The following is a 25,317-nucleotide window of genomic DNA, read 5'->3' as shown; positions in this document are numbered from 1 at the left end:
TGCTCAGGGTTACTCCTGGCTATCTGCTCAGAAATAGCTCCTGGCAGGCATGGGGGACCATATGGGACACTGGGATTCGAACCAACCACCTTAGGTCCTGGGTCGGCTGCTTGCAAGGCAAACACCGATGTGCTATCTCTCAGGCCCTTGACTAACCTTTCAAAGAGAGGTAAAGTCATTTTTATTTATTTTTCATTTTGGTACCACATCCGGCAACTATGGACTTGCTCAGGGGTTAATCCTGTTTTGTGCTCAGAGTTCACTCCTGAAAGTGTTTGGGAGATCATGTGAGATGCTGGATATTGAACCCAGGCTGGCTGTGTGCAAGACAAGGACTGACTGAGAGTTGGTATCATTTTAAGTTCATCAAAGTAGTTTACTGCACTTCAGACAAAATCATCCTTTCCATTCCAGGAACAAATCTATATTATTGGGCCCGGAGAGATAGCACAGCGGTGTTTGCCTTGCAAGTAGTCGATCCAGGACCAAAGGTGGTTGGTTCGAATCCCGGTGTCCCATATGGTCCCCCATGCCTGCCAGGAGCTATTTCTGAGCAGACAGCCAGGAGTAACCCCTGAGTAACACCGGATGTGGCCCAACCACCCCCCCCAAATCTATATTATTAAACTTATTCTAAGGAACTTATTATTTTCACCCCCAATCATCATCTCATTGCTCAGTCTTATTTTTTGTTTTTAAAGTTTTTGGGTCACACCAGTGGTGCTCAGGGGTTACTCCTGGTTTTGTGCTCATAAGTTACTCCTGATAGTTTGGGAGATCATATGGGATGCCAGGGATCAAACCTGGGTTGGCTGTGTGCAAGGCAAAAGACCTACCCGTTGTGCTCTCTCTTTGACCCCTCATTGCTTAGTCTTTCTAAAAGGTGACAAGACAACCTCCACAGGGAGCATCTGCAGAATTAGACAGAGGGCAGCATGGTGTTACCAATCATCCATTCCAGGGCTAGGGACTAGGGTATGTTGGGGGCCCATAGTTTTATTTGTGTCCTGAGAAGTCAGGTCTTGAGCTCCAGTGGTGCTCAGGCTCAGGTGGTGTCAAGGAGATAGCATGGAGGTAAGGTGTTTGCCTTTCATGCAGAAGGTCATCGGTTCAAATCCCAGGGTCCCATATGGTCCCTCGAGCCTGCCAGGAGCAATTTCTGAGCATGGAGCCAGGAGTAACCCCTGAGCACTGCCGGGTATGACCTAAAAACCACACACACACACACAAAAATTGAACATTGGACTCCAATCCTTTTAGCTACCGCCCCAAGGGCTAACAGGTGTTGTGTGTGTGTGTGTGTGTGTGTGTGTGTGTGTGTGTGTGTGTGTGTGTGGTGGGGAGGTCACATTCATCTGTGCTCAGGGGTCACTCTTAGTGGGGTTGGAGGATCATATATAGCCTGGGATTGAGCCTGGGTGAGCTATGTACAAATTGTCTTAATCCCTGGATGCTCTCTGACCTGGAGTCAATGTTCCTTCTTTGTGTGGTGCTGGAGATCAACTTGGGGCCTCTCATATGAAAGGAAAGCTCGGACCACCTAGCTACGTCTCTAGCTCAAGAAGTCTGAATTCTAGTTTGTCCCATAATCTATATCTATATATATTTTGTTTGTTTTTGATTTTTGGTTTTTGGGTCACACCCATTGATGCTCAGGAGTTACTCCTGGGTCTGTGCTCAGAAGTCACTCCTGGCAGGCATGGGGGACCATATGGGATGCTGGGATTTGAACCACTGTCTATTTGAATCTGCTGCATGAAAGGCAAACACCCTACTGCTGTGCTATCTCTCTGGCCCCTGTCCCACAATCTAACTCTCTAGAGTTGCATTACTGTTATTGGGAAAATGGAAGAAATGCATAAAATCAAGGGAAGATAAAATAATTCAAATACCTTTATGTCATTTGGGGCACCTTCTAAAGCTCCTTTGTGGTTTTTGGAAGCAGAAATGGGGTGAAATTGATGAAATTTATAACTCAATGGGCCAGAGTGATAGCACAGCGGTGGGGCATTTGCCTTGCAGCATTCAACTGGGACGGACCCAGGTTCCATCCCCAGCATCCCATATGGTCCTCAGAGCCTGCCAGGAGAGATTTCTGAACGCAAAACCAGGAGTAATCCCTGAGTGCTGCCTGGTGTGGCCCAAAAACAAAAACAAAAAAAAAATCTTTGTTTGTTTGTTTTTGGTTCACACTCGGCAGTGCTCAGGGTTTACTCCTGGCTCTATGCTCAGAAATCGCTCCTGGCAGGCTCAGGGGACCATATGGGATGCCGGGATTCAAACCACTGACCTTCTGCAAGGAAGGCAAACGCCTTACCTCCATGCTTCTCTCCGCCCCACCTCAAATTTTTTTATCTCAAGATTGAAGGCTCAATTCCACAATCATTTTCAGAGCACTTTTCTTCTGTTGATGTTGAAAGCATCTGGGAATTGATGGAAAGTGGGGGCATGAGGCATCCTCCTCGCCTATAAAATGAACTATAACTGATGATATTTTTTTTAATTTTATGGGGGTTGGGCCATACCTAGTGGAGTTCAGGTCTTTCTCCCGTCTCTGTGCTAATAAGAGTCCAATCCTGGGGGGCTCAGAGAACATATATAATAGTGGGTGTGTCTTGAGCCAGAGTTGGGCACGTCCAAGGCAAAAAACCCACCTTTACCCCGCCTCTACACTACAGATCCAGCGAGGAGTAAATCACTGAGGCCAGAATCCTTGCAAAATTTGGAGCTGGCTGGTACACACAGGCAAACAAAGTAAATTCCAAAAGAAACTTCCCTCCGAATCCAGAACCGATCTATGTGCCCACTCGAAGGAGAACTAGAACGAAAGACCCTCTTGGTTGCATCTCTCCAGCTCTTTTTCAGGTCCTCTTCCGACCCGCGTGTGGCCTGGTAGAGTGAGGGGCGCTGGCCTCCAGGAGGAAGCCCTCCAAAATCTAAGGTGTGTGAGGGACTGGAGAGATAGCATGGAGGTAAGGCGTTTGCCTTGCATGCAGAAGGATGGTGATTCAAATCCCATATGGCATCCCATAGGGTCCCCCTGAACCTGCCAGGAGTGATTTCTGAAAGCGCAGAGCCAGGTGTAACCCCTGAGCACTGCCAGGTGTGACTCAAAAACCAAAAAAAAAAAAAAATAATAATAACGTCAGGTGTCTCTTAAGGTCCTGATTGCTTTGGGGGCGGGGGTCCAAAGTGAGTGGTCGTGAACCTTGGGAAGGTCTGTACCGTTGAAGAGAGAGAGGGTAAGTGTGGAGTCCACAGCTGGTTTCGGGAGTGTCAGTCTGGTGGGCTTGAGCCTTGAGGCCTGTAGGCCTAGACAGGCCTTCCGGTCACCATGAGAACCCACCAAGACCACGCCCACATTTACATAGCCACGCCTCTAGCCTAACTAATGCCCCCCCCCCTTTTGACCGGCCCCGCACAGAGAGAAAGAGGGCGCGGTCACCATGGCACCCACCCAGACTCCGCCCACACTACGTCAAAACCACGCCCATTACAAGCCACGCCTCTCGGCTACTTCGCAGGCCACGCCCCTTTGGGCCGGCTCCGCGCAGAGAGGGCGCGGTCACCATGGCATCGACCAAGACCCGCCCACATAATACGAACCACGCCTACTAACTAATCCACGCCCCTCAATACATCACAGGCCACGCCCTCTTTAGCTGGCCCCCCGCACAGAGGGCGTGGTCACCATGGCACCCACCCAGACCCCGCCCACCTCTCACAAAACCACGCCACCCGCTCGCTTCACAAGCCCCGCCCCCTTTTGGCATACCCGCGCAGATAGGGCGCGCCACTTCCGGTCGGGGCAGCACCACTTCCGGTCGGCGGGCGAGTTCCGGCATTTCAGGGCGGAGCAGGCGGAAGTGGGTGGAGGAGGAGCCGCTCCGGGCGAGGCTGCGAGGGAAGCGGGGAGCGGGGTCGGTCGGGGTGCGGCAAAGAGCTACCATGGCCGGGATCACGACGATCGAGGCGGTGAAGCGCAAGATCCAGGTGCTGCAGCAGCAGGCCGACGACGCGGAGGAGAGGGCCGAGCGCCTGCAGCGGGAAGTGGAGGGAGAAAGGCGGGCCCGGGAACAGGTACCCCCTCCCCGGGGCCGCGTTTTCGGGGTGCGGTCGGTGGGCGTCGTCGGCCGGTTGGGTGCTCCTTCTTGCCCTTGCTCCGCGGTGAAGCGCGGGTTGGTGGGGGCCACGGCAGCCTGAGGGGGCTAGAAGTTGGGGAGCCCGACTTGGGTGGGGCTGGCCCGCTGGGGTCGGAAGTGAGACGCCCGGCGAGGTCCAGGGAGCGGTTTTCCGGGCTCTGGCTCATTCATTCGTCCCTCGGGGGGGGGGGGGCCGGGCGTGGCTCGTGCAAGGGGCTTGAGGGGACCCCCGCAACTCGGGATTGCAACCCCCGTCCCGCGTGCTGGAGTCTCCTGGGCCTGGAGGAGCTGGCATTCGACTCGGGGTGCAAGGAGGCACCCGGAAAGTCCCAGGCCTGGCGTGCTGGCAGCTTTTCTGCACGCACACACCTTACACCCCCAGTTAAAATAAATGAGGCAAGACACACACACACACACCCCTTACACCCCCATTTAGGAAATGTGGCCACACACGAACCCCTTACACCCCAGTTCAGGAAACGAGCCCCCCACACACACCTTACACCCCCACTTTAGGAAATGGGGCCATACACACACGAACCCCTTATACCCCAGTTCAGGAAATGAGGCCACACACACACACACAAATACAACCAACCCCTTTCCTTACACCCCCAGTTCAGGAAATGAGGCAGCACTACTAGGCCTGGAGGAAGCGCGCGGTGCCCTCGCCCCGGGGGGAGCTGGAGGCCCACGGCTGCCCCTCCCATCCTCCCGCGCCCAGGGCCCCTTTCCTCTTTTTGGGGAGCCCTCGCCACGCTTTCCCCTCCCCCAGACTTTTTTTTGGGGGTCACACCAAACGGCGGCGCTCAGGGGGTTGCTTTCTGCACTCAAATCGCCCCCTGGCAGACTCGGGGTTGGGGGGACCCATAGGGGATGCCGGGATTCGAACCCCCATTCGACTGCGTGCAAGGCAAACTAATTACCGCTGTGCTAGCTATCTCTCCGGCCTCTCCCCCGGACTCTTGGTGGGCGGAGGGTGGCCCCTTGGGAGTCCCAGTGCGGGATGTGGGCCTGGGTTGCTGGAAGGGGTAGGAAAGACCTTTTTGTTCAGGTTTCCCCAGGGCCACCAGGGAAGTCCCTTGCCTGCCATCAGGGACCTGCTGCTGCTGCAGCTGCATCTGCTTCTTCCTTGGGAAATAATGGAACGTGAGCATCTCGGCCAGGCCAGGTGGTGCAGGGGGCTTTTGTGGTAGGGTGAATCCTTGGATTTGCCTTGGACTCGGAGCTGGTCTCCGGAGTGGAGATTCTGGTTTTGGAACGTGAACTGGGGTCCCACATGGGAAGCCCCTACTGCGGCAACCTGGAGGAGGTTGGCATGTGTCTCTTATTTTCTTGTTAAGTCCCTTGCTCCTCCACAGCGTCGTTGAGACAGTTTTTAGGGAGAAGATGGGAGGGAGCAGTAGCCCTTCGGAACTTAAAATGTAAGGGTCGTTGTAAGTCTGCTTGCTCGAGGAAGTGCCCGGACTTTGTCTTCCTTAATCCCCCTTTTTTCAGTGGCTTTTTCTTTTCTTTTTTTGTATTTTGGGCTACACCCAGCAGTGCTCAGGGGTTACTCCTGGCTCTGCACTCAGCAATCGCTCCTGGCAGGCTCTGGGGACCATATGGGATGTTGGGGATCGAACCCAGCTCAGTCCCGGGTCGGCCACGTGCAAGGCAAACGCCCTACATCTGTGCCTTTGCTCCTGCTCCTCCTTCGGTGGGCTTTTCATCTCTTCCTTAAGTCATACCTGCCCATACTAATTCAGGTGAGGTGCACTGGCTGGGTAACTCTTAATGACTGGTGACACTTTCTTTGTTCTGGGCACCAAATAGCCTTAAAAGGGAAAGGCAGGGTGGCTGAGAGGCCCCTGAAAGTAGAGGCCTCCTTATGGTTTGGGGGGGGCCACACCTATGACCTCATTGCCCAAGGACCACTCTTGGAAGAGTGTGGGGGATCGATCCTGTGATGTGATGGGAATTGAGCCCACCATGTGCCTGGTTAGCATTGTCTGGGTGGACTCGGCACCTAGAGCCTGGTGGAAATTTGTAGGAAAGTTGCTTTTGCTTGTGAGGCATTGTGGTAGTAGGCAGCAGAGCAAGTAATTTCAGGTGTGGGCACTTCTCTTTATAATCTGCTATATTTGCCTGCTGAGCCTAGTGAGGTCTAGAGAGGAGTGCAGAGGGGAAGTGGGGCAGTATCTCTAACACCGCAGAGTCCAGAAACCTTGACTTTGTGCTCTGATGAACTTGGAGCCCTTCCTGAGGCGGAGACACCGTGGGAAAGGTGCTCTGGGCTACCTGTTGTCCTGAGGGCTTGCTGGAGTGGAGGCTTTCCAGGTTCCTCCTCCGCTAGAGCTCGAAACTTTGCACTCTGATGGTATCTCCACTGTCTGTGGGGTTACCACTCAGTTATTTTCTCTTTCGTTGTGTGACTAACCATCCTTACCAGGAGCTGGACAAATCCAAAGCCTGGGTTTTGTGCTGAAGATTGCTTGTCTTTTCTGCCTTTGAACTGCTTTTTGAACCTCCCCAAAAAGGTTTATTTCTAGTTCCATATGGGATGCAGATGATCAATCCGGGTTGGCTGTGTGCGAGGCAAATGCCCTACCCGCTGTGCTGTTGCTCTGGCCCCTGGAAATAAACCTTGTTTTAAGAGCACCCTGTAAAATCTACTTTCGCTTTTGAATCCCGTTTGCACTTCTCTTTAAGCTTAAGCAAACAGCCACAATATTTAATTGCAGTCTTTAAACTCAAGAGTTAATCACTTTGGGGCTGGAGAGATAGCACAGCGGTAGGGCATTTGCCTTGAACGAGGCAGACCTGGGACAGGCTTTGGTTCTATTTCCGGCATCCCATATGATACCCGAGCCTGCCAGGAGCAATTTCTAGAACCCAGAGCCAGGTGTAACCCCTGAACACGGCCAGGTGTGGGCTAAAAACAAACCAAAATAAATGAAAAAAAAAAAAAAAAGTTAACCACTTTTTTTGGGGGGTGGGGGCTATTATACCCAGCAGTTCTTGGATCTGGGGATAATGGAACTCACGTTGTAGGGTTACCACATGCAGAGGAATCCAGCCCTCTTGAATTGTCACTGTGGCCCCCATATATTAAATCATTTTGTTTTGGGGCCACACCTGGCAGTGCTTCAGAGTTATTTCTGGCCCTCTGCTCAGGGATCATTCCTGCCAGGGTTTAGGAGCAAACCAGGTGCTAAGGATCAAACCAGGGTTAGCCATATGCAGGCCAAACACTTAGCTTGAGCACTTTCTCTTCAGACCCCATTTTTACCGTCTTTAAACACATCTTCCTTATTTTTAGGAATGTCTGAATGTCTGTTGAGGGAACAGCAGGCAGTTCTGAATCTGGCCTTCTTCCCAAATTCCTCTTCTCCAGAGAGGGTTGAAACATCTGCCTCTTGAGTGTTGCTTTCTCCATCTGTGAGCTCAGATGGACTAAAGAACAAGGGTTTTGTCACCTTGCTTTGGCTTAGATTTGCTTTCCTGCTGCTAATCTTTCTTTTCCCCTCAAACTAGACTAGAGCACACTCATTAGGGAGAGGCAAATAGCCCTTTGCTCTGAGTGCCTCAGCCTGGCTCCACCTTTGTTTACTCTGGGGCCCATAGTTTAGCTCCCTTCCTATTTGCCTCCCCTTGGTGAAGAGTATCTCTGGGTATTATTTGTGAACACTGTTAACTCATTCTAGTCCTTTGCTAGTAGGGCTCAACCTTTAGAAGACCCTGTGCCTTGTCTTGAAATTTAACTGTGTCCCCCCCATAGGTCAAGCAATAGAAGGAAATGGAAGAATGTCAGATTTAGGCAACGCCCTCTCTACCCGTGGCTCTGAATTTTGCCTGCTAGTTCTTGATGCCCTCAAGATCGAAGGCTTGGATAATGGGGGAAGGTTGGAACACTTATTTTGCTGTTTTGTTTGCATTGTTTGTGTTACCTGGATAGAACCCAGGGCCTCATGTAAACCAGACTGCAGTAGATCTGAAGCTGACTTTATTTTTTTTAATTTTTTAAATATTTTTGGGTTTTGGTGCCACTCAGGGGTTACTGCTGGCTTTTTGCTCAGAAATCACTCATGGCAGTTTCGGGGACCATATGGGATGCCAGGGATCAAACTCGGGTCTGTCCTGGGTCGGCTGTGTGCAAGACAAATACCCTACCGCTGTGCCGTCACTTCAGGGTCTGGTGAGAGAGTACAGTGGCTAAGGTGGCTCTCCTTGTGATCTGGGTTCTATGCCCAGCACTCTCTAGGGTCCCCAGAGCCTATCAGGAGTGTTTCCTGAACGAAGAGCCAGGAATAACAGCTGGGTATTGCTGGGTTTGGTCCCACACACATCAAGATACTCTTGAGTCTTGACCATCTTCAAATATGACCTGATTGGTGCTGTATTCCCTTCTCCGTTGAGATCTTTGCTTTCTGGGGTTTGGAAAACCCATTTTGGGGGAGTAAGGAAATAGGACTATATCTTTCACTGGTGAGGGTTAGAGGGGTGGGGCTCTTCCCAGCTCTGTGCCCAGGGGATTGCTTCCTGCTGGAAATCAAACTCCATTCCCAAGCCTAAAAGAACCTGTCCTATCTCCAAGGCCCTTAAGAACCTGCATGTGGGGTCTGGAGCCATAGCACAGCAGTAGGGCATTTGCCTTGCATGCAGTTGACCCAAGATGGACCAGGGTTCAAAGCCAGGCATCCCATATGGTCCCCTGAGCCTGCCAGGAGCAATTTCTGAGTGCAGAGTCAGAAGTAACTCCTGAGTGTCACCGGGTGTGGCCCCCAAACCACACACAGACTCTGACTCACTCTCATTCTCTCTCTCTCTCTCTCTCTCTCTCTCTCTCTCTCTCTCTCTCTCTCTCTCTCTCTCTTTCTCTCTCTCTCTCTCTCTCTCTCTCCCTCTCTCTCTTTCTCTCTCTCTCTTCCCTCCCTCCTCAGATATATTTCTCCAAGATTGGGCCAAAAAACTCGGATGATGGGGAAATTTTATTTTATTGTTTGTTTGGGTTTTGGGTCACACTCACCCATGGCAGGCACAGGGGACCATATGGGATGCTGGGATTTGAGCCACCCTCCTTCTGCATAAAAGGCAAACCTTACTTCCATGCTATCTCTTTATTGTTTATTTTGGGCTACATTCGATTGTGCTCAGGAGTTACTCCTGGATCTGCATTCAAAAATTGCTCTTCGCAGGCTCGGTGGACCATCTGAAATGCTGGGCCAGGGATTGAGCCCCCGAATGCCCTACCCACTGTGCCATCGCTCCGGCCCCAGATGGGAAAAGTTTTAAGTGGAGCGAGCTTTGGGTTCATTCTGACTTCACATTTTGGTGTGACTCGATGACCGTCAAGAGTTGGCAGTTGTACTTATCATTAGTCCCTTGCTGGCAAAGCCAGATGACCTCCTCCTCTTACTCTTTTAAGCAGAATAGCATCTGCAGTCTTTGTTCCACTGCAAAGAGACCCAGACCTCTGTGGGAGGAGGCGAAATGGAGAACCGCAACTGCCTTCCTCCCTGCCCCACCCTGAAGGGTCTCTGGAGCGTCTGTGGGACTTCCTCCTGGGTTCTGCTTTCGATACCTGCTTGCTCAATTTGCACCTACTGTGGTCTCCCTTTTCACCCTTGTGAAGAATTCTATTGTAAATGCTGGTTTGTGGGAGAAACTGCCGGAGCCAGCATGTTGTCATGGAAACTCTACACCCCCACCTCCAAAGCTCTTATCTTCTACTCCATTTGGGTAACTACATGGAGACTTAGATTTTATTTCATGAGCTTTCTCCAAATCTGCTTTCATTTGGGGGGGGGGGGTTGTTTGAAGCATGGGCCACTGAAAGGGCAAGGGGATGGTAGATTTACTGGCAGTAGTATAACCCAGTTTAGTGTCGTAGTCTTGATTTCTTAGCCTGTCTAAGGTCATGAGAGGAAACTTAGTCCATATATAGTCCAAGGAGATGTTTGTTTTCTAAGAAATACAGGATTAGGAAAGGCTTGTCTTTGTAATATTTTGTAGAGATGCAAATGGTTTCTTGGCATTTACAGTTTTTATAGGCTTCTAAATTTTCCTTTGCTGTCTTTTGGTGGGTATTTATATCCCTAATCCCAGAACTCACCCCCCTTGTTTGTATTTTAACTTTGGACCACACCTGTCTGCATTAGGGACTCTTCCTATGGGTTGCTGGGGTTGAACCCATGCTGTGCTAGTGTTCAGACCAGGTCACTTGATTGCAGGGAAAGCATCTTAAATCTTGTGCTATATCTCTCTGGTCCCCATATTTGAAACTTTTTTTTTTAATTTGGACCACACGTGCTGGTATTTCTGGCTCTGCACTCGGACTCACCTGGGTAAGCCGCATGCAAGGCAAAATGCTCTACCATTGTGCTACCACAATGGAAATTTTTATAGCAGATAACTTGGTTCTTTTTTTTTTTTTCCTTATCCCTCATGTAGGTGCTAGTGGCCCAGATTATTTCTGTAGCTTTTCTCACCGTCCACTGCCAGGAGGAAATCAGGGTAATAGAATTCAGGCATGATCTGAATCTGGGCTGGAGAAGAGAGATCGTGTTTACCAAGCTTGGATAAGCATCAGGACTGGGTGGTGTATGGGGCAGATTAAATTCTTGTATGTGGTGGCAGACAGGGTACCTGCCAGCAGGTGTGGGGAGAGGCATTGAAAGGAGCAAGCTTTTCTGCCAGCAGGAATCACCCCAGGAGCGCTGCTTCTCATTCAGTTTCTAATTTCTACTGCCAAGGATTGAGGGATGGGATTCCTGGGTCTCTAGTCTGTGCTTAATGAGGTGCGGGGGCGGGGTAAAAAAGAATATTGTCCTAAACTGTACTGGAGGGTGAAGTTAAGCGATTGAGTAAAAACAACAACAACAAAATAACAAGGAATTATAACTCAAATTTGGAGAAGTGGGGGTATTGTGATGCCCTGAGTTCTATCCCTGGCACTGAAAAAAAAAGATTAGAAGAGAGGTGGTGCTTTCATCTGTGCTTCCCCTGCCTTTATTTGTTTTAGGGTTCATTTCGGGCAGTGTTTGGAGGACCTTGCAGTGCCAGGATTAAACTTACACAGAGCATGAACTCTGAGACATCTCCATGACCACCACCTTGCCCATTTTTTTTTTTATTTGTTTGTTTTTGTTTTTTTTAGTGTGAAGATCACACTAGTGGAGCTCAGGGCTTATTCCTGGCCCTGCTCTCAGGATTACTCAGACAGGTTTGGGGGAACCAGATGGGGTGTTGGTTATTGAACCTGGGCCAGTTGCATACAAGTGCCCTACCCCACTGTACTTACTTTTATCTAGTGAATCTTGTTCATCTTTAAGAAGTGGGTTTGGGCCAAGGAGATGACACAAAGGATTGGAGTCACAGGCTTTGCAGGTGTGGGGTCCCTGGCTCTGCGTGATACCCTGAATACTGCCAGAGCAAGCTCTGAGTAGCCTCAACCCCCCCCCCCCAAAGCAAGATATGAAAATGGGAATGACTGGTGATATATGGTTCCTGTTTTAGAGCACATACCTTGTATTTCTGAGGTTTGGGTCTTGTCCCTGGCACCGTGTACACCTTTCGGTTACCTGGTTGCCCCCAAACACTCTAGCAACCCAAGAATGAAGAGAGGAAGCAAGTTGAAGGGATGAAGAGTTAAGAACAATCTCCACTTGCTGTTCTAAACAGTTATTCTGGAAGAATTTTCATTGACTAATCTACTCCTGTTAGATATGAGGGTAAGGTGATCAGAGAGCTCCCTTGAATTTAAGCAACAAAGGAATATATCATTCAAGATTTTTCTCTATTAGAAACATTGGTTATGTGTCCAATTTGTCAGTACAAGGAAGTTGCTGAAGAGTGAGACAAGTTGCTAAATGCCAGTTTAGGCAGAAGTCATTCTGTCCCGTACTCCCCACCATCAGAATGACTGGGGTCATTGGGAATTTGAATTCAGAAAGAAGGGAGTGGTACAGATTGACAGTTGGGCTGGGCAAGGAATTGTGGGTTTTTTTTGGTTTACTTTTCTGGTGTTGGGGCCACACCTGGTTGTGCTTAGGGCATACTCCTGGCTCTGCACTCAGGGATCACTTGTGGTGGGTTCAGGGGACCGAGTGAGTGCTGAGGATTGAATTCGGGTTGGCTGTGTTGATGGCAAGGACCTTAAGTACGACCGTTCTGGCCTGGTGCCAGAAATTTTTAAAACCCTCTTCCTATGGCTCCTATGGGAGTTTGTTGCTGGGAAAGGGAAGAGATTTATATAAACAACCATGGTTCAGGGTTGGCTTGACAGATTCTGACAGATTCTTACCTATGTTTACCTATATATTATCTATACTGCTTTTCACCAGGCCCACCTCCTTATTTTTGTTTCTGTACAGGCGGAGGCTGAGGTGGCATCCTTGAATCGTAGGATCCAGCTGGTTGAAGAGGAATTGGACCGTGCTCAAGAACGCCTGGCGACTGCCTTGCAAAAGCTGGAGGAAGCTGAGAAAGCAGCTGATGAGAGTGAAAGGTGTGGAGAGGGACCTTCCTAGTGGAGGGTGGTTTCCAAAAGTTCAGAGTGGCTCTGCTTGAGAGTTCCTTACTGATGTTCTTTAAAATAGTATCCGCAGGGGCCAGAGCAATAGCACAGCGGTAGGGCATTTGCCTTGCACATGGCTGAACTAGGATGGACCACAATTCAGTCCCCAGCGTCCCATATGATCCTTCAAGCCAGAAGCGATTTCTGAATGCAGAGCCAGGAATAACCCCCTGAGCATTACCAGGTGTGGCGCCAAAACAAACAAAACAAACAAAAAAAAGTTTTCGCTGGATTTTTCCTTCTGCTCTGGTTTTTATTTTGCTTAGGGGCCACATCTTGCTCAGAGTAACTCTGCTCTGCCCTCTAGAACTTATTCTTCTCACATGCCAAGTATTGTTAGCCTCTCGCTCTAGCTCTGAATATTTTCTCTTGAGAACTGATGGTATAAGGGCTACCTGGATCCTGTGACCCATTTGTGGTTTTTGGGGGGCAAGGGGTCACATTCCATGTGTCTTAGAAGTTACTACTGCATTAGAAATTACTCCTGGCAGTACATGAGGGATCATATGTGATGCTGGGGATCAAATCCGGGTTGCCTGTTGTACTATCACCCCCAACCTTCTTTTTTTTTTTTTTTTTTTTTTGGTTTTTGGGCCACACCCGGCGGTGCTCAGGGGTGACTCCTGGCTGTCTGCTCAGAAATAGCTCCTGGCAGGCACGGGGGACCATGTGGGACACCGAGATTCGAACCAACCACCTTTGGTCCTGGATCGGCTGCTTGCAAGGCAAACGCCGCTGTGCTATCTCTCCGGGCCCACTCCCAACCTTCTTTCATCAATTTTTTCTAAGGACTATAGTCTTTATTGGTGGTGGAGGTGCCAGGAATTTAATTCTGGGCCTCCCACATGCTAGCCATGTGCCCTACTGCTTTATCCCCAGACCATTCCTGTAGTTTTTTTTTTGTTTGTTTTTGGGCCACATCCGATGGTGCTCAAGGATTACTCCTGGCTGTCTGCTCAGAAATAGCTCCTGGCAGGCATGGGAGACCATATGGGACACCGGGATTCAAACCAACTACCTTAGGTCCTGGATCGGATGCTTGCAAGGCAAACGCCGCTGTGCTATCTCTCTGGGCCCCATTCCTGTAGGTTTTTTTTTCCGTTGTTGTTGTTTGTTTGGTTTTTGTTTGTTTGGTTTTGTTTTTGGGTCACACCCGGCAGTGCTCAGGGGTTATTCCTGGCTCCAGGCTCAGAAATTGCTCCTGGCAGGCACGGGGGACCATGGGATGAATTCCTGCATGAAAGGCAAACGCCTTACCTCCATGCTATCTCTCTGGCCCCATTTGTTTGTTTTTTGTTTTTGTTTTTGGGTCACACCCAAAAACCACTCAGGGGTTACTCCTAGCTCTATGTTCAAAAATCGCTCTTGGCAAACACCTCCATACTATCTCTCCGGCCCCATTTTCCTGTAGTTTTTTTTAATAATCCTTGAATGAATTCACAGTATGACCTCTACTTGTTGAATCATAAATTACTTTGTGAGATGAGCCCCTCTAATGAAGTGATGCTCTTGGCTGGAGTGGGTAGGACATTTGTTTGCCTTGCATTTAGTTGACTCAAGTTCAATCCCTGGCATCCATGTATGTTCCCCTGAGCCTGCCTGGAATGAGTTCTGAGTGCAAAGTCAGGAGTACATCTGAGTGCTGCCAGGTTTAGCGCCCCCCCCCCCCCCCCCATGGAGTGATTCTCAAACTTGGAAGTTCCAGAGTAGCAGTACTTGCAAACTTGGTAGAAATTGAGATTCTTAGTCCTTTCCAGTGTCTAGCAATCAGAACCTTTATTGATTTTTCTCTTTTTTTAGGTCTGGGAGTGGGTGGGTAGAGGATTATTTGGCCACACATAGTGGTGCTTAGAGGCTCTCTGGCACTGGAGAGACCCCTGACAGTACTCACAGGGAACCACACAGGTGCTACTTATTGAACCAGGATCATAGCTGTACTCGCTGCATGTAAGGCCTTTGTGTACTATCTTTGTGCATGGCATGTCCCCTACTCCCTCCAATATTTTTGTTTGTTGCAGACCTGGCACACCTGGCAATGCTCAAGGATCACTCCTGGGTACATGGGACCATGTAGTGCCTAGGATAGAACCCAGACTTCACATGTAAAACATATGTTTTGTCCTTTGACCTTTCTCTGTCCCCTCATTCAGAAACTCAGAAGGGTGGAGTCCAGCAGTTTGGGTTTTATTTTTACTTCTGAGCCGCACCTGGCTTGCTCAGGACTGCCCTGCCCTCAGGAGTCACTCTTGGCAGTACCACAAGGATCATATAGTGTACAGGGATTGGACCTGGGTTGTGAGCTTGCAAAGCAAGCACCCTCCCTATCTGTTGTACTATTGCTCTGGCCACATTTTGGGTGTATATTTGGGGGGAGGGGTTGTATTGAATGTGTGCAGAGTTGAGAAATCACAACTCTTTGTCGATGATAGATATCTATATGAGAATTGATCTCATATAGATGATTGGAGCAGTTTAGATAGGGAATGTGATGATTTCGTGTGTGTGTGTGGGGGGGGGTTGAGGCCACACTCAGCGGGTGCTCAGGGGTTATTCTGGCAGGCTAGGGGGACCATATGGGATGACAGGATTTGAATCATCGTCCATCCTGATCAGCTGCATGCAAGGCAAAAGCCCTACCACTGTGCTGTCTCTCAGGTCCCATAATTTTAATTCTTTGGGGGGGGGGGGTCGTCACACCTGTCAACGCTCAGGGGTTAACTCCTGGTGTGCGCTCAGAAACTGCTCCTGGCAGGCTCGGTGGACCATATGGGATGCTGGGATTCAAACCTCCTGCATGCAAGGCCCAAATTTTTAATTTTTTTTTTTTTTTTTTTTGGTTTTTTGGGCCACACCCAGTAACGCTCAGGAGTTACTCCTGGCTATGCGCTCAGAAGTTGCTCCTGGCTTGGGGGACCATATGGGACACCGGGGGATCGAACCGCGGTCCGTCCAAGGTTAGCGCAGGCAAGGCAGGCACCTTACCTTTAGCGCCACCGCCCGGCCCCAAATTTTTAATTTTTAATAAATGTGTATTTGTGTTTGTAAAGTCTCAAAATAATTGAGGTATAGTGCTTTGGAACTGGGCTGGTAAAAGGTTTCCTAAAGGGTGTCTGTGTGCTATGTTTTTCTTTATCTTTTAGAGGGATGAAGGTCATTGAGAACCGGGCCTTAAAAGATGAAGAAAAAATGGAACTTCAGGAAATTCAACTCAAAGAAGCTAAGCATATTGCAGAAGAGGCAGATCGGAAGTATGAAGAGGTGAGACTCGCTGTTGTCTTCTCTCATTAGCTGTACCAGACTTCAAGAGAATGATGGCCAGTGTTGAATCTCTGTGGCAGAGTGCTGGTCTTGCCTATGAAGACCCTCCCAGCAGCACCAAGAAATGAATGAATTCACCAAGAGAATAAAAAGTGGAGAGTGACTCCCCCTTTACTGAGCTCCGCCCGGACTTTTCTTGTAGGTGGCTCGTAAATTGGTGATTATTGAGGGTGACTTGGAGCGCACAGAGGAGCGGGCTGAGCTGGCAGAGTCGTGAGTATCTTGCTCCCCAGATCTTATGCCTTTTGTCCCCTCCCTTTTGCCTTGGGCATGAATGTTTGGCTTGGACACTCGCTTTCCTTCAACCTTGTTACACAGGGCCTAGAGTGTGAGAGTCATTGCTAGTTCTTCCGAAGCCCTGTGCATTGTTTGGGGCTTTCTTACCATATTGACTAATGACCATGGACACATGAAGCTACCAGACCATTTGGGGGTGGTGGTGGTGGTGGTGGTTGGGTGGGTGGAGGCAAAAGAGATTAATAGAAGGGTGAACTGTTAACTGATGGCCCTCCTGAGTCCTACCACCTAGATATTATTAGTCACTTAAGACTCTGAGGTGCCTTACACTCTTTTTTTCTTACTTGTCAGTGTGCTGCGGGAGGTGGGTATTAGGGCAGAAATAGGCATCAGCTGCCTCTTGTGGGCACTTCTGGGCCTTGTATAACAAAGTCATGCCGATGCATAGATATTTGTGCTTCCCTCACATCTCTCCCAGACATGACATCTCATGACCATGGTTGTGTTTGTTGTGTTTTTCCCTGTTTGTTTGGTTTTTTTTTTTTTGACTTTTTTTTTCTCCTTCCATTTTGCTGCTTGTTTCCTTGCTGTGTTCCTTTTTTGACCTTTCTCCCTCCCACAACCTGGCTTGTGCAATTCCCTCGTGACTATCACTAACAGCCGTTGCCGAGAGATGGATGAGCAGATCAGACTGATGGACCAGAACCTGAAGTGTCTGAGTGCTGCTGAGGAAAAGGTACTAACCTTAGATCCAGAGTGGTTCTGTGTGTGGTGTGGTTCCGTTTGGTTTGGTTTGGTTTTGTATTGCAGCCGCCTCCCCTCCACTGGTGATGTACTACTGAGTGCTCCCTCGTCTCCTCATGGAATGCTCCACTCTTGCCACCTCTCATCTCTTCTTTCCCAGTCGCTCCCCTGCTTCTCCACAGGGTCTTCCTTTCCCTTGGGGGCCCTGGGGCCCTGTGGGGGTTGGACATCCATAACTATCTCCACCTGTAGTTAGGACTTCTTCCCAATAGTGATTCCTTGCGGGCTTTTCTTTATTAGTATGTAAACATTTGAGTCTTAGCCCAGGAGGGTCCAGTTCCTAACATGGTCACTGGTAGAGGCGGGCGGGTGATGCTTGCTCAGAATATCTAGAACTTCTCTTTCCCCAGTTGCCTCTCAACTCTCTACATATAGGTTCAATTCATGTCTGTATGTCTCTCTCCCCTTTTTTTTTTTTATTCTCTTCTTCCCCTTTCCTTTCCTGTGGTATTTAAAATATTCACAGTAAGTGTTCTGAGCTGGAGGAGGAGCTGAAGAATGTCACCAACAACCTCAAGTCTCTTGAGGCTCAGGCGGAGAAGGTAGGGGCTGGTTTGTGAGTCACAGGTGTTGGGGCCTGCACCCAGCCCTGCCTGGGTGAAATGACTGCGGACACCCATTCCTTATATAACCCATTGAGACGTGTCCTCCACCCCATCTGTCCTGTCCTCAATCCACACTCTAGAGTTAATGCTAATTCCTGTGTACTTGATTGCTGTAATTCAAATAACCATGGTCTCAGGTGGCTGTAGTTTAAGTTCCCCTAAAGTTGATGTTTCTGTATGTAACAGCAGTAAGTGTAGGTTCTCCTGAATTTTTTGAGAGACAGATGGGGGCAGCAAATTCTATTAGATCTGAGGCCTCCTAAACAATGGAGACAGATAGCTTCTCTTTAGTACCATGTGGGCCTGCCACAGTCACATGAGACCCCACCTAATGAAGCAGAAGAAATAAACAAATATTAAATAAGGACAGAGTGTAGGTCCATTTAGAAAAGAACTTTTAAGATATTCTCATCCATCTAACCTTGGGAAGTTCCTGGCTCTAAGGTTTTGAATTTAGGAGTTTTAAAGACCTTATGGCCAGAAATGGGTCACGTTCTGTCTGATGGACCATTCAGCACATAACATCTAAAAGGATACTGTTAAGAGTAAATGTGGGGGGGGGCATTGTTTTTGCAGGTATTTTCTACTCTGAAATTTTTATTCTTCCTTTCTTACAGTATTCTCAAAAAGAAGATAAATATGAAGAAGAGATAAAGATTCTTACTGATAAACTTAAAGAGGTCAGTTGATGAGGGATGGATTTTAGCGGAGAAGGATCAAAGCATTTGGAGGCCAAATGAGACTTTAGTGTGCTGGCTGGCTTTGGTTTTGAAAGAATTAGATGGTGAAAAAGAAATCCTTCTTTCATTTATCTTATTTATTGCTTTTTTTTTTTTTTTTTTTTTTTTTTTTTGGTTTTTGGGCCACACCCGTTTGACGCTCAGGGGTTACTCCTGGCTATGTGCTCAGAAATCGCCCCTGGCTTGGGTGGACCATATGGGACGCCGGGGGATCAAACCGCGGTCCTTCCTTGGCTAGCGCTTGCAAGGCAGACACCTTACCTCCAGCGCCACCTACCCGGCCCCTATTGCTTATTCTTACTGGTTTCTTGTTTGCAGGCAGAGACCCGTGCTGAATTTGCTGAGAGATCGGTAGCCAAGCTGGAAAAGACCATTGATGATTTGGAAGGTACGGAGCCCAGGAGAGCAATTCTATTAGGAACTGGAGGAAGCCCCATTGACTTTCCCTGTGCAAAAAAGGGAATTGGCAGTGAACTTGGCAGCACCCTGGGCCAAAATGGTTTTTCATTGTTTTATCGTTTTCTTTCATCAAATTTTGCCTGATCTGGAATTTATTTTCTTCCTTTGGAGGAATCAAATGCAGTGACTGCCTTCACTCCAGATTCCTATTCCTATTCCTATTCATTTCAATATTGATTGAAATGGCAACTGCACTTTGAGAAGGCAGCCATGACATGTGACAATCCCTGGCTACTTGTGACTGTCCCGTTGGTTCACCACTGAAGTAGTAGGGGACTTATCAAAGAGATGCATATCCGTGTCTCAGCTAACCTGTGCCATGGACTTTCTGACCACCCTCTTTTCCCAATGAACCAGGTCCATCTTATCGAGGAAAGGTGTACTAGTCTCTGAGAACTACCATAGGCTTCATTTGTATGTAAAGGGTAACAGGATAATCTTTGGGAGAGTTTGCAGAGACAAACAGTAGAGTGCAGTGGCCGGGCTCACTGGTCACACTTGGTAGGTAGAGATATATTGTCTGAGCATTAATGTGTCCTCCTTGCTCCTTCTACTTTGTTGAATTAAGCATTACCATGTGAGGAAGGTCTACTGAGACGGGGGAGTAAGTAGGTAACTCTTTGAGTCAAGGCCTTTGGTAATAGGAATTTCTAGTTGTGTCTGTGCACATGCTCTCAAGTCTACTCCAGTCATTTAGAGGTATCAAGGAGTCAACTGGGGACCTTGTACCTGAAAATGGCCAGTTATGGCTAATAGTAAAAATGTTCTCTTAATTATGGTATTAGAACCACAGTCAAACTTTCCCTGATTTCTAATGATTCCCTCTCTCCATCTACTTCTGATACCTTCCACTCTGTCCCCTCGCTCCTCCCCATGGTTCCTGTGCCTGCCCAGATGAGCTCTATGCCCAGAAACTGAAGTACAAGGCCATTAGCGAGGAGCTGGACCACGCCCTCAATGACATGACCTCTATGTAACTATTTGAACAGCAGAGTGGGGGACTGGGATGTTGGCTTGTGGGTGGGTGCTGGGTACAGGCCACAGGCTATGCAGAGTTTGCTTTGGTTTTGCCTTCTGGAAACTAGAAGCCCTGCCTTTATTTTTAAAGTATTGGTGCTGGTTACTTGTTGGCTAAAACTGGGTTGTATATATTATTGGACTGGATGTAGAATCCTGAACTACACGACAGTTTTATGCTTTTTAGTCACAGTTCTTTCTTTTTTTAAAATTTAAGGCAGTTTGTTTATTTATTTATTTGATCGGTTTTGTGGCCATACCTGCCTATGCTCAGAGTTACTCTTGGCTCTGTGCTCAGAAATCTCTCCTGGCAAGCTCTGATTCGGATGCCAGGAATCAAACCTGGGCCACATACAAGGCAAATGCCTTACCACTGTGTTATCTCTCCGGCTCCTAGTCACAGTTCTTTCAATGATGTTTGATGTTCTTCCAAATCTAGTTTTAGAAAAAAAATTGTTGAAGATAAAATTATTTTCTTATACCTCTAAAGAAAAACTGGGACCAGAGATCCCAGGGACTTAGCCCCAACTATTGATCACAGCATTTACATCTCTTGGATATATTTTATTTGTGCCTTGATATTAAAGTGCAAGGAGAACAACTATAATTGGAAGCATCGTGTGTGCCTCAAAATTGAGCCGACTCCAGAGTATGCCAGATAGTAAAAAGCACCAAAGAGTTTAAGGAAACTTCATTTGTGTGCTGTGGCTTTGGTCTTCGATGCTAATCTGCTTTTTTGTGTCTTTTCCACTAACCCTGAAAAGAAGCCAAATGACTAGTGTCTGGCTCTCTTTAGTCTTTCTTGCTGCCATCTCTTTTCCTCTTTCTCCCAGATGACTATCAAGATTAATTCCAATTCTTCTCACCTGCAGTTTCTGTACTTTTTCACACAGATAACTCACCGTTTCAGCTGTATTCTGGATCTGTCCCCCTATCCTCGGGGAACCCAATGTCCCACTAGTTCTGGAATCCATTTGGGTTGGCCTGGCTAGTCCTGGAGTTTGCAGGGTTTGAGGGGAAGTACAAAACAACTTGTGTTTTTCTCGCCCCCAATTAAAACATTAAACAGCCAGAAGCATCATGCCAACCCTCATTTGTGTCATTGACAAAGCTGTTGCTGTCCTTAAGAAAGGAACATTGCCGGTGTGGGGAACAGCTCTCATGGGCACTTGACTTAGATCCTCAAAGTCACTTTTGTGTGTGTCTATTTTTTTCTTGACATTTAAGCTTACTTATCTTGAGCGTGGACTCAGGAACTCTGATCTTACTCCTCATGTAGAAGAACTCATGTTAGTCCTAGTTTCTTAAAATCATCCCACCTGGGAGGCCAGAGTGATGGCACAAGCAGTAGGGCGTCTGCCTTGCATGCGCTGATTTAGGATGGACTGCAATTCGATCCCCCAGCGTCCCATATGGTCCTCCAAGCCAGGAGCGATTTCTGAGCACATAGCCAGGAGTGTGTACCAGGTGTGGACCAAAAACCCAAAAAAGAAAAAAATAATCTTCCCACCTGGAATGTTTTTCATTCCTGTCCTCAGATTTTCTTCTCTTGACACAGTAGTAAGATTATCAGACCATTGAAGTCCCTCCTAATACACAGTCCTGACCCTTTTTACCAGTGTTTTGCAGGGTTCCAAAGTCTGAAAAAGGAAACAAAATTAGAATGTGACAGTAGATGGAATGTGAGGATAAAAGATTATTGGAAAAATGAAAATAAGTCAGTTTATACCTATTTCAAATGAGTACAAAATGATAATTCATTGATAATTCATTTCCACTAGAAAAGTTATTTGCTTTCTAATATAGAAGTAAATGTCAGCTTGGAAACTCCTGGTCCAGCTTGCCTCGAGGAGGTGGGTCAGCCTGGATCTTGTAGCTGTTGTATTTACCCAAGCACCACCTAGATGTCATTCACTCAGTACTTTAGTTTCTCAGCAGAGGAAATCTAACTTGTAATTTTTGGTGAAGCAAGGTAGATTTTATTGAAATTTATTTAGAAAGATGTGAGGGAAGAGAAAGGGAGAAATGTGTGTTCAAGAAGGAGAAAACACAGAAAACATATATCTCCAGATATATGTTCAAGGGAGAACATGGGTTTGAAGAACAAGCCCTGAATACTGGGAAGTTTTTTTTTTTTTTTTTTTGCTTTTCGTTTTTTGGGGGGGGGGGGGCTTATATCTGGTGATGCTCAAGAGCTACACCTAGTTTAGTGCTCAGGAATGTAACCCAGGCCTACCGCTTGGTGGAACATGCACTCAATCTTTGGGCTTTCTCTCCTGGCCCAGACTCACTCATTTAGCTGACATTGTTACCTTCTGGGAACAGGGTTTTGAGGATGACTCAAGTATGGAACACCATACCTCAGTATCTAGAGATAGAACGTATATTTAAAGACAGAGAAAGTACATAAGCGCCTGAAATAAGTAGCTGCAGTAGTGTCTCATTTGAGGATGCGTGGAGAGAGATTCTGTTAGGGATTATTAGGAAAAGTTCACTGGACTAGTTGTGGCCACTGAACTTGCTGGAGAGGCAGGACTGGAATTTATTTGTTACGCAAATCTCAATTTTAATCCCTGGCTCCACACTGGGTGTGGTCTGTAATTCCTACTCCAAAATTAAAAAAAAAAATTACCTCTTTTTCTTGGGGGCTACACCTGGGGTTGCTCAGGGATCACTTCAGCCATGTGCAAGGCAAATGCTCTACTCCACTATACTGTTGCTCTAGACCTTGCCAGTTGGTTTTCCCCAACAAGTGGAGTCCTAAAAGGGGAAAATAGATATTAATAAAAGTAGTTTCAGACTGAAATCTGGCTAAAAGTTTTAAGGTTTTTCCTTTGAGTAAGAGGTTGTGAACCTCTTACTCTGGTCTGAGTAGCATAAAGAGCCAATTTCTAAATTAAAAAAAAAAATCCAAATATTTCACAATAACTAAAGTAAAAGCAAAGCAAGAACCAATTTGGTGCTTGGAGGCTACATTGTGTAAAACCCCGATTTGATTCCTTACACCATTTGGTCCCCCAAAATCCCACTGGGTGTGGCCAGGAAATGGAAAGGGGAAATACTCATTTAGCACCAAAGTTAAGATTCTACAGTGTACAGGTGCATCCTCACAAGGAGATCTCAGTTCAAAGGGCTTGTAAGCTTTGCTTACTTGGAGATCAAGGTTCAATCTCCCAAGTGCTGTGTGGTTCCCTAAAAAATAACAGTTCAAGAATGGGGGTGGAGATGTGGTTCAGTTGCATACACCTTAAGTTTAAGCCCATAACTACATATTGTCCTTTTCACCCCATCATAGTAGCAACAGAAAAGAGTTGGTTGTTTGGGTTAAGAATCAAATGATGGGGGCCGGGCGGTGGCGCTAAAGGTAAGGTGCCTGCCTTGCCAGCACTAGCCTAGGACGGACCGAGGTTCGATCCCCCGGTGTCCCATATGGTCCCCCAAGCCAGGAGCAACTTCTTTTTTTTTTTTTTTTTTTTTTTATTTTTTTTATTTTGAATATGAGAACAAAAGATGCAGACAAAGAGGACAAGGTAAAGTTACAGTGGAATGACAATCACCCATAACATAATTCTCAGAAGAAGTCCCCATGCTGATATCTTAATTTTGAACTTTCAGCCAAAGAACGTTAAGATAAAATAAAACAGAATCCATGTGCGATTATTTTGTCCCTCGAGTCCCCAGATTGTAGCACATTATAATATTTCTTAACAGCACACAAGGCGATCTAAGGCCATCAAACTTACGTAACTCCTTTAACATTAGAGGCATAGTATTTTTTACATTTCCATGTACATGAAAATTAGCTTAAGTTAACCTCAAATTTTAAGTGGGTGTGTTTTAAGGATTAGCGTCAAAGGAGCACAGTAAAAACATTGTTAGTGGCAATTGTTGTTTGCATAGACCCACCAAAATATGAGAGGCATGGAAAGTAATAACCTTGGCCTAAATACAAAGAGATCCTACCCCTGAAGTTTCCTGGCATAAGACCAGCTCTAGGCCTCAGGCAAGTTATCGTCCGATCATAGTGCCAACACACTTTTCACAGTCTCTGTTGTTGGTATCATGTTTCTGTATTGAAGATTCTGGAATCTGCATGTCTTACATTGAAGTCATGATGTGGAGTGCCTTCTCGTTTCACCTCACCATGAAAGGGCAATGCAGGAGGGCCTTTCCTGTAAGCAGATTGTTAAGTCTTCTAAGTGTAAAGGGAAGTCTTTTTTGAGCAGGACGATGTCTGAGCAGTGGTAGGGTCTACCGTGGTAGAGGATTACTTCCAGGTATGTTATAGACAAAACTCACAATTAAGGGGCAATACAGCAAGCCCTGTCCAGTAAGCAGGTCATTGTTCTTGTTGTCTTCTCAGTGTTAAGGTGTGTTTCTTTTGAGTAGATAGATGTCAGAGCAGCTGTAGGGTCTTCCCTGGTACAGGAATGCCACCAGGTAATGTTATATACAACCTTGTATGTTTTGTAAATATCTTCTGTAGATCAAGGGGTGAATGGAGAATGCCCATTCTTCTGAGGCCTGTGCCTGGTCTTTATGTCAATGTTCAGGGTGTAAGGTCTCATTGCACTACAAGATTTGTCTGTTGCCATCTCTATTAGATAAGAACCTATTGGTATGTATAGTATTTTCCCATTTTAGTGTGCCTAAGCAAACAAGAAATAAAGCCACGTGGTGCTATAAGATATATGGGGGCATAAGAATATTTACAACAAGACCCATAGACCTGGTTCAAACATAAGTACTAAACTGAGGGATTTTTCACAACAAATTCCATATTGAGCAGTTCATAAAGAGAAGATAAAAAACATGGGGGGGATCGTCACTGTATAAGAAAATATTCAGCAAAAGTTTATAGACATTAAAGAAAACACCCATACAATGTTGAAAACATATGTGTCTCTTTTATGCCTTTTAAAATAGTTGGGTGGGTGTTAACTACAGGACACCACTTTGGTCTGTGTCTTAGGACTCTACAGTACTTAAGTTAGAAAGGGTAAATGGGGAGTAATGATGATAAAAGATGATTAAAGAAGTTAAAGAGAAATATGAACTTATGAAGGGGCATGCAATAGGGCAGAGGACAAAATAGACATTCTGCATACGTAAAAATATAATTCAATGATAGTAAGTACTATTAATGTTTCTTGTATGAGTACTATTAATGTTTCAAGTGCGCGCGGGGGCGATAGCCCCCGCGCGATTCTGTAAATATAGACTGCAGAGAGATTACCAATGACTTCAAGAATATGGTAATGGGGGAAGGCCTAGGGAAGCTTCAAGCTCCACCAAGGGACCCAACTCACCGGCTTCCCCAGGCATGTGGCCCGGGAAAGCCCTGGAGATCTGGAGCAAGGCGCTAGAGTGGTGCTGGGGTTACCCAAGTCCCGCACCCCCACTAGGCCTGGTCAAGCAGGCCTCCGGCATGGCAGGGG

At 47.2% G+C, this 25,317-nt stretch overlaps 1 protein-coding gene across 14 annotated transcripts in view; it reads left to right on the top strand.

The window, feature by feature from the left end:
• The window catches only part of TPM3 (tropomyosin 3), a 40,958-nt gene that overhangs the window by 6,107 nt on the left and 9,534 nt on the right, over positions 1-25,317 (top strand). For 2 of the 14 annotated variants that reach the window (XM_049782323.1, XM_049782324.1), the window contains exons 1-7: positions 3,865-4,080; positions 12,497-12,630; positions 15,840-15,957; positions 16,160-16,230; positions 17,525-17,600; positions 18,281-18,343; positions 18,722-18,791. In XM_049782323.1, coding sequence (XP_049638280.1) covers positions 3,949-4,080; positions 12,497-12,630; positions 15,840-15,957; positions 16,160-16,230; positions 17,525-17,600; positions 18,281-18,343; positions 18,722-18,791 — 664 coding nt within the window. In that variant the 5' untranslated portion in view covers positions 3,865-3,948. Of the gene's footprint in view, positions 1-3,864; positions 4,081-12,496; positions 12,631-15,839; positions 15,958-16,159; positions 16,231-16,914; positions 17,601-18,280; positions 18,344-18,721; positions 18,792-19,756; positions 19,840-20,237; positions 20,504-25,317 lie in introns of those variants that run through there. The other 12 variants (XM_049782325.1, XM_049782327.1, XM_049782315.1 and 9 more) reach the window with 10 other exon arrangements.

This window comes from Suncus etruscus, chromosome 10 (genome assembly GCF_024139225.1).
Source record: "Suncus etruscus isolate mSunEtr1 chromosome 10, mSunEtr1.pri.cur, whole genome shotgun sequence".
Taxonomy (NCBI): Eukaryota; Metazoa; Chordata; class Mammalia; order Eulipotyphla; family Soricidae; genus Suncus; species Suncus etruscus.
This window is presented reverse-complemented; position numbering and strand designations above follow the sequence as displayed.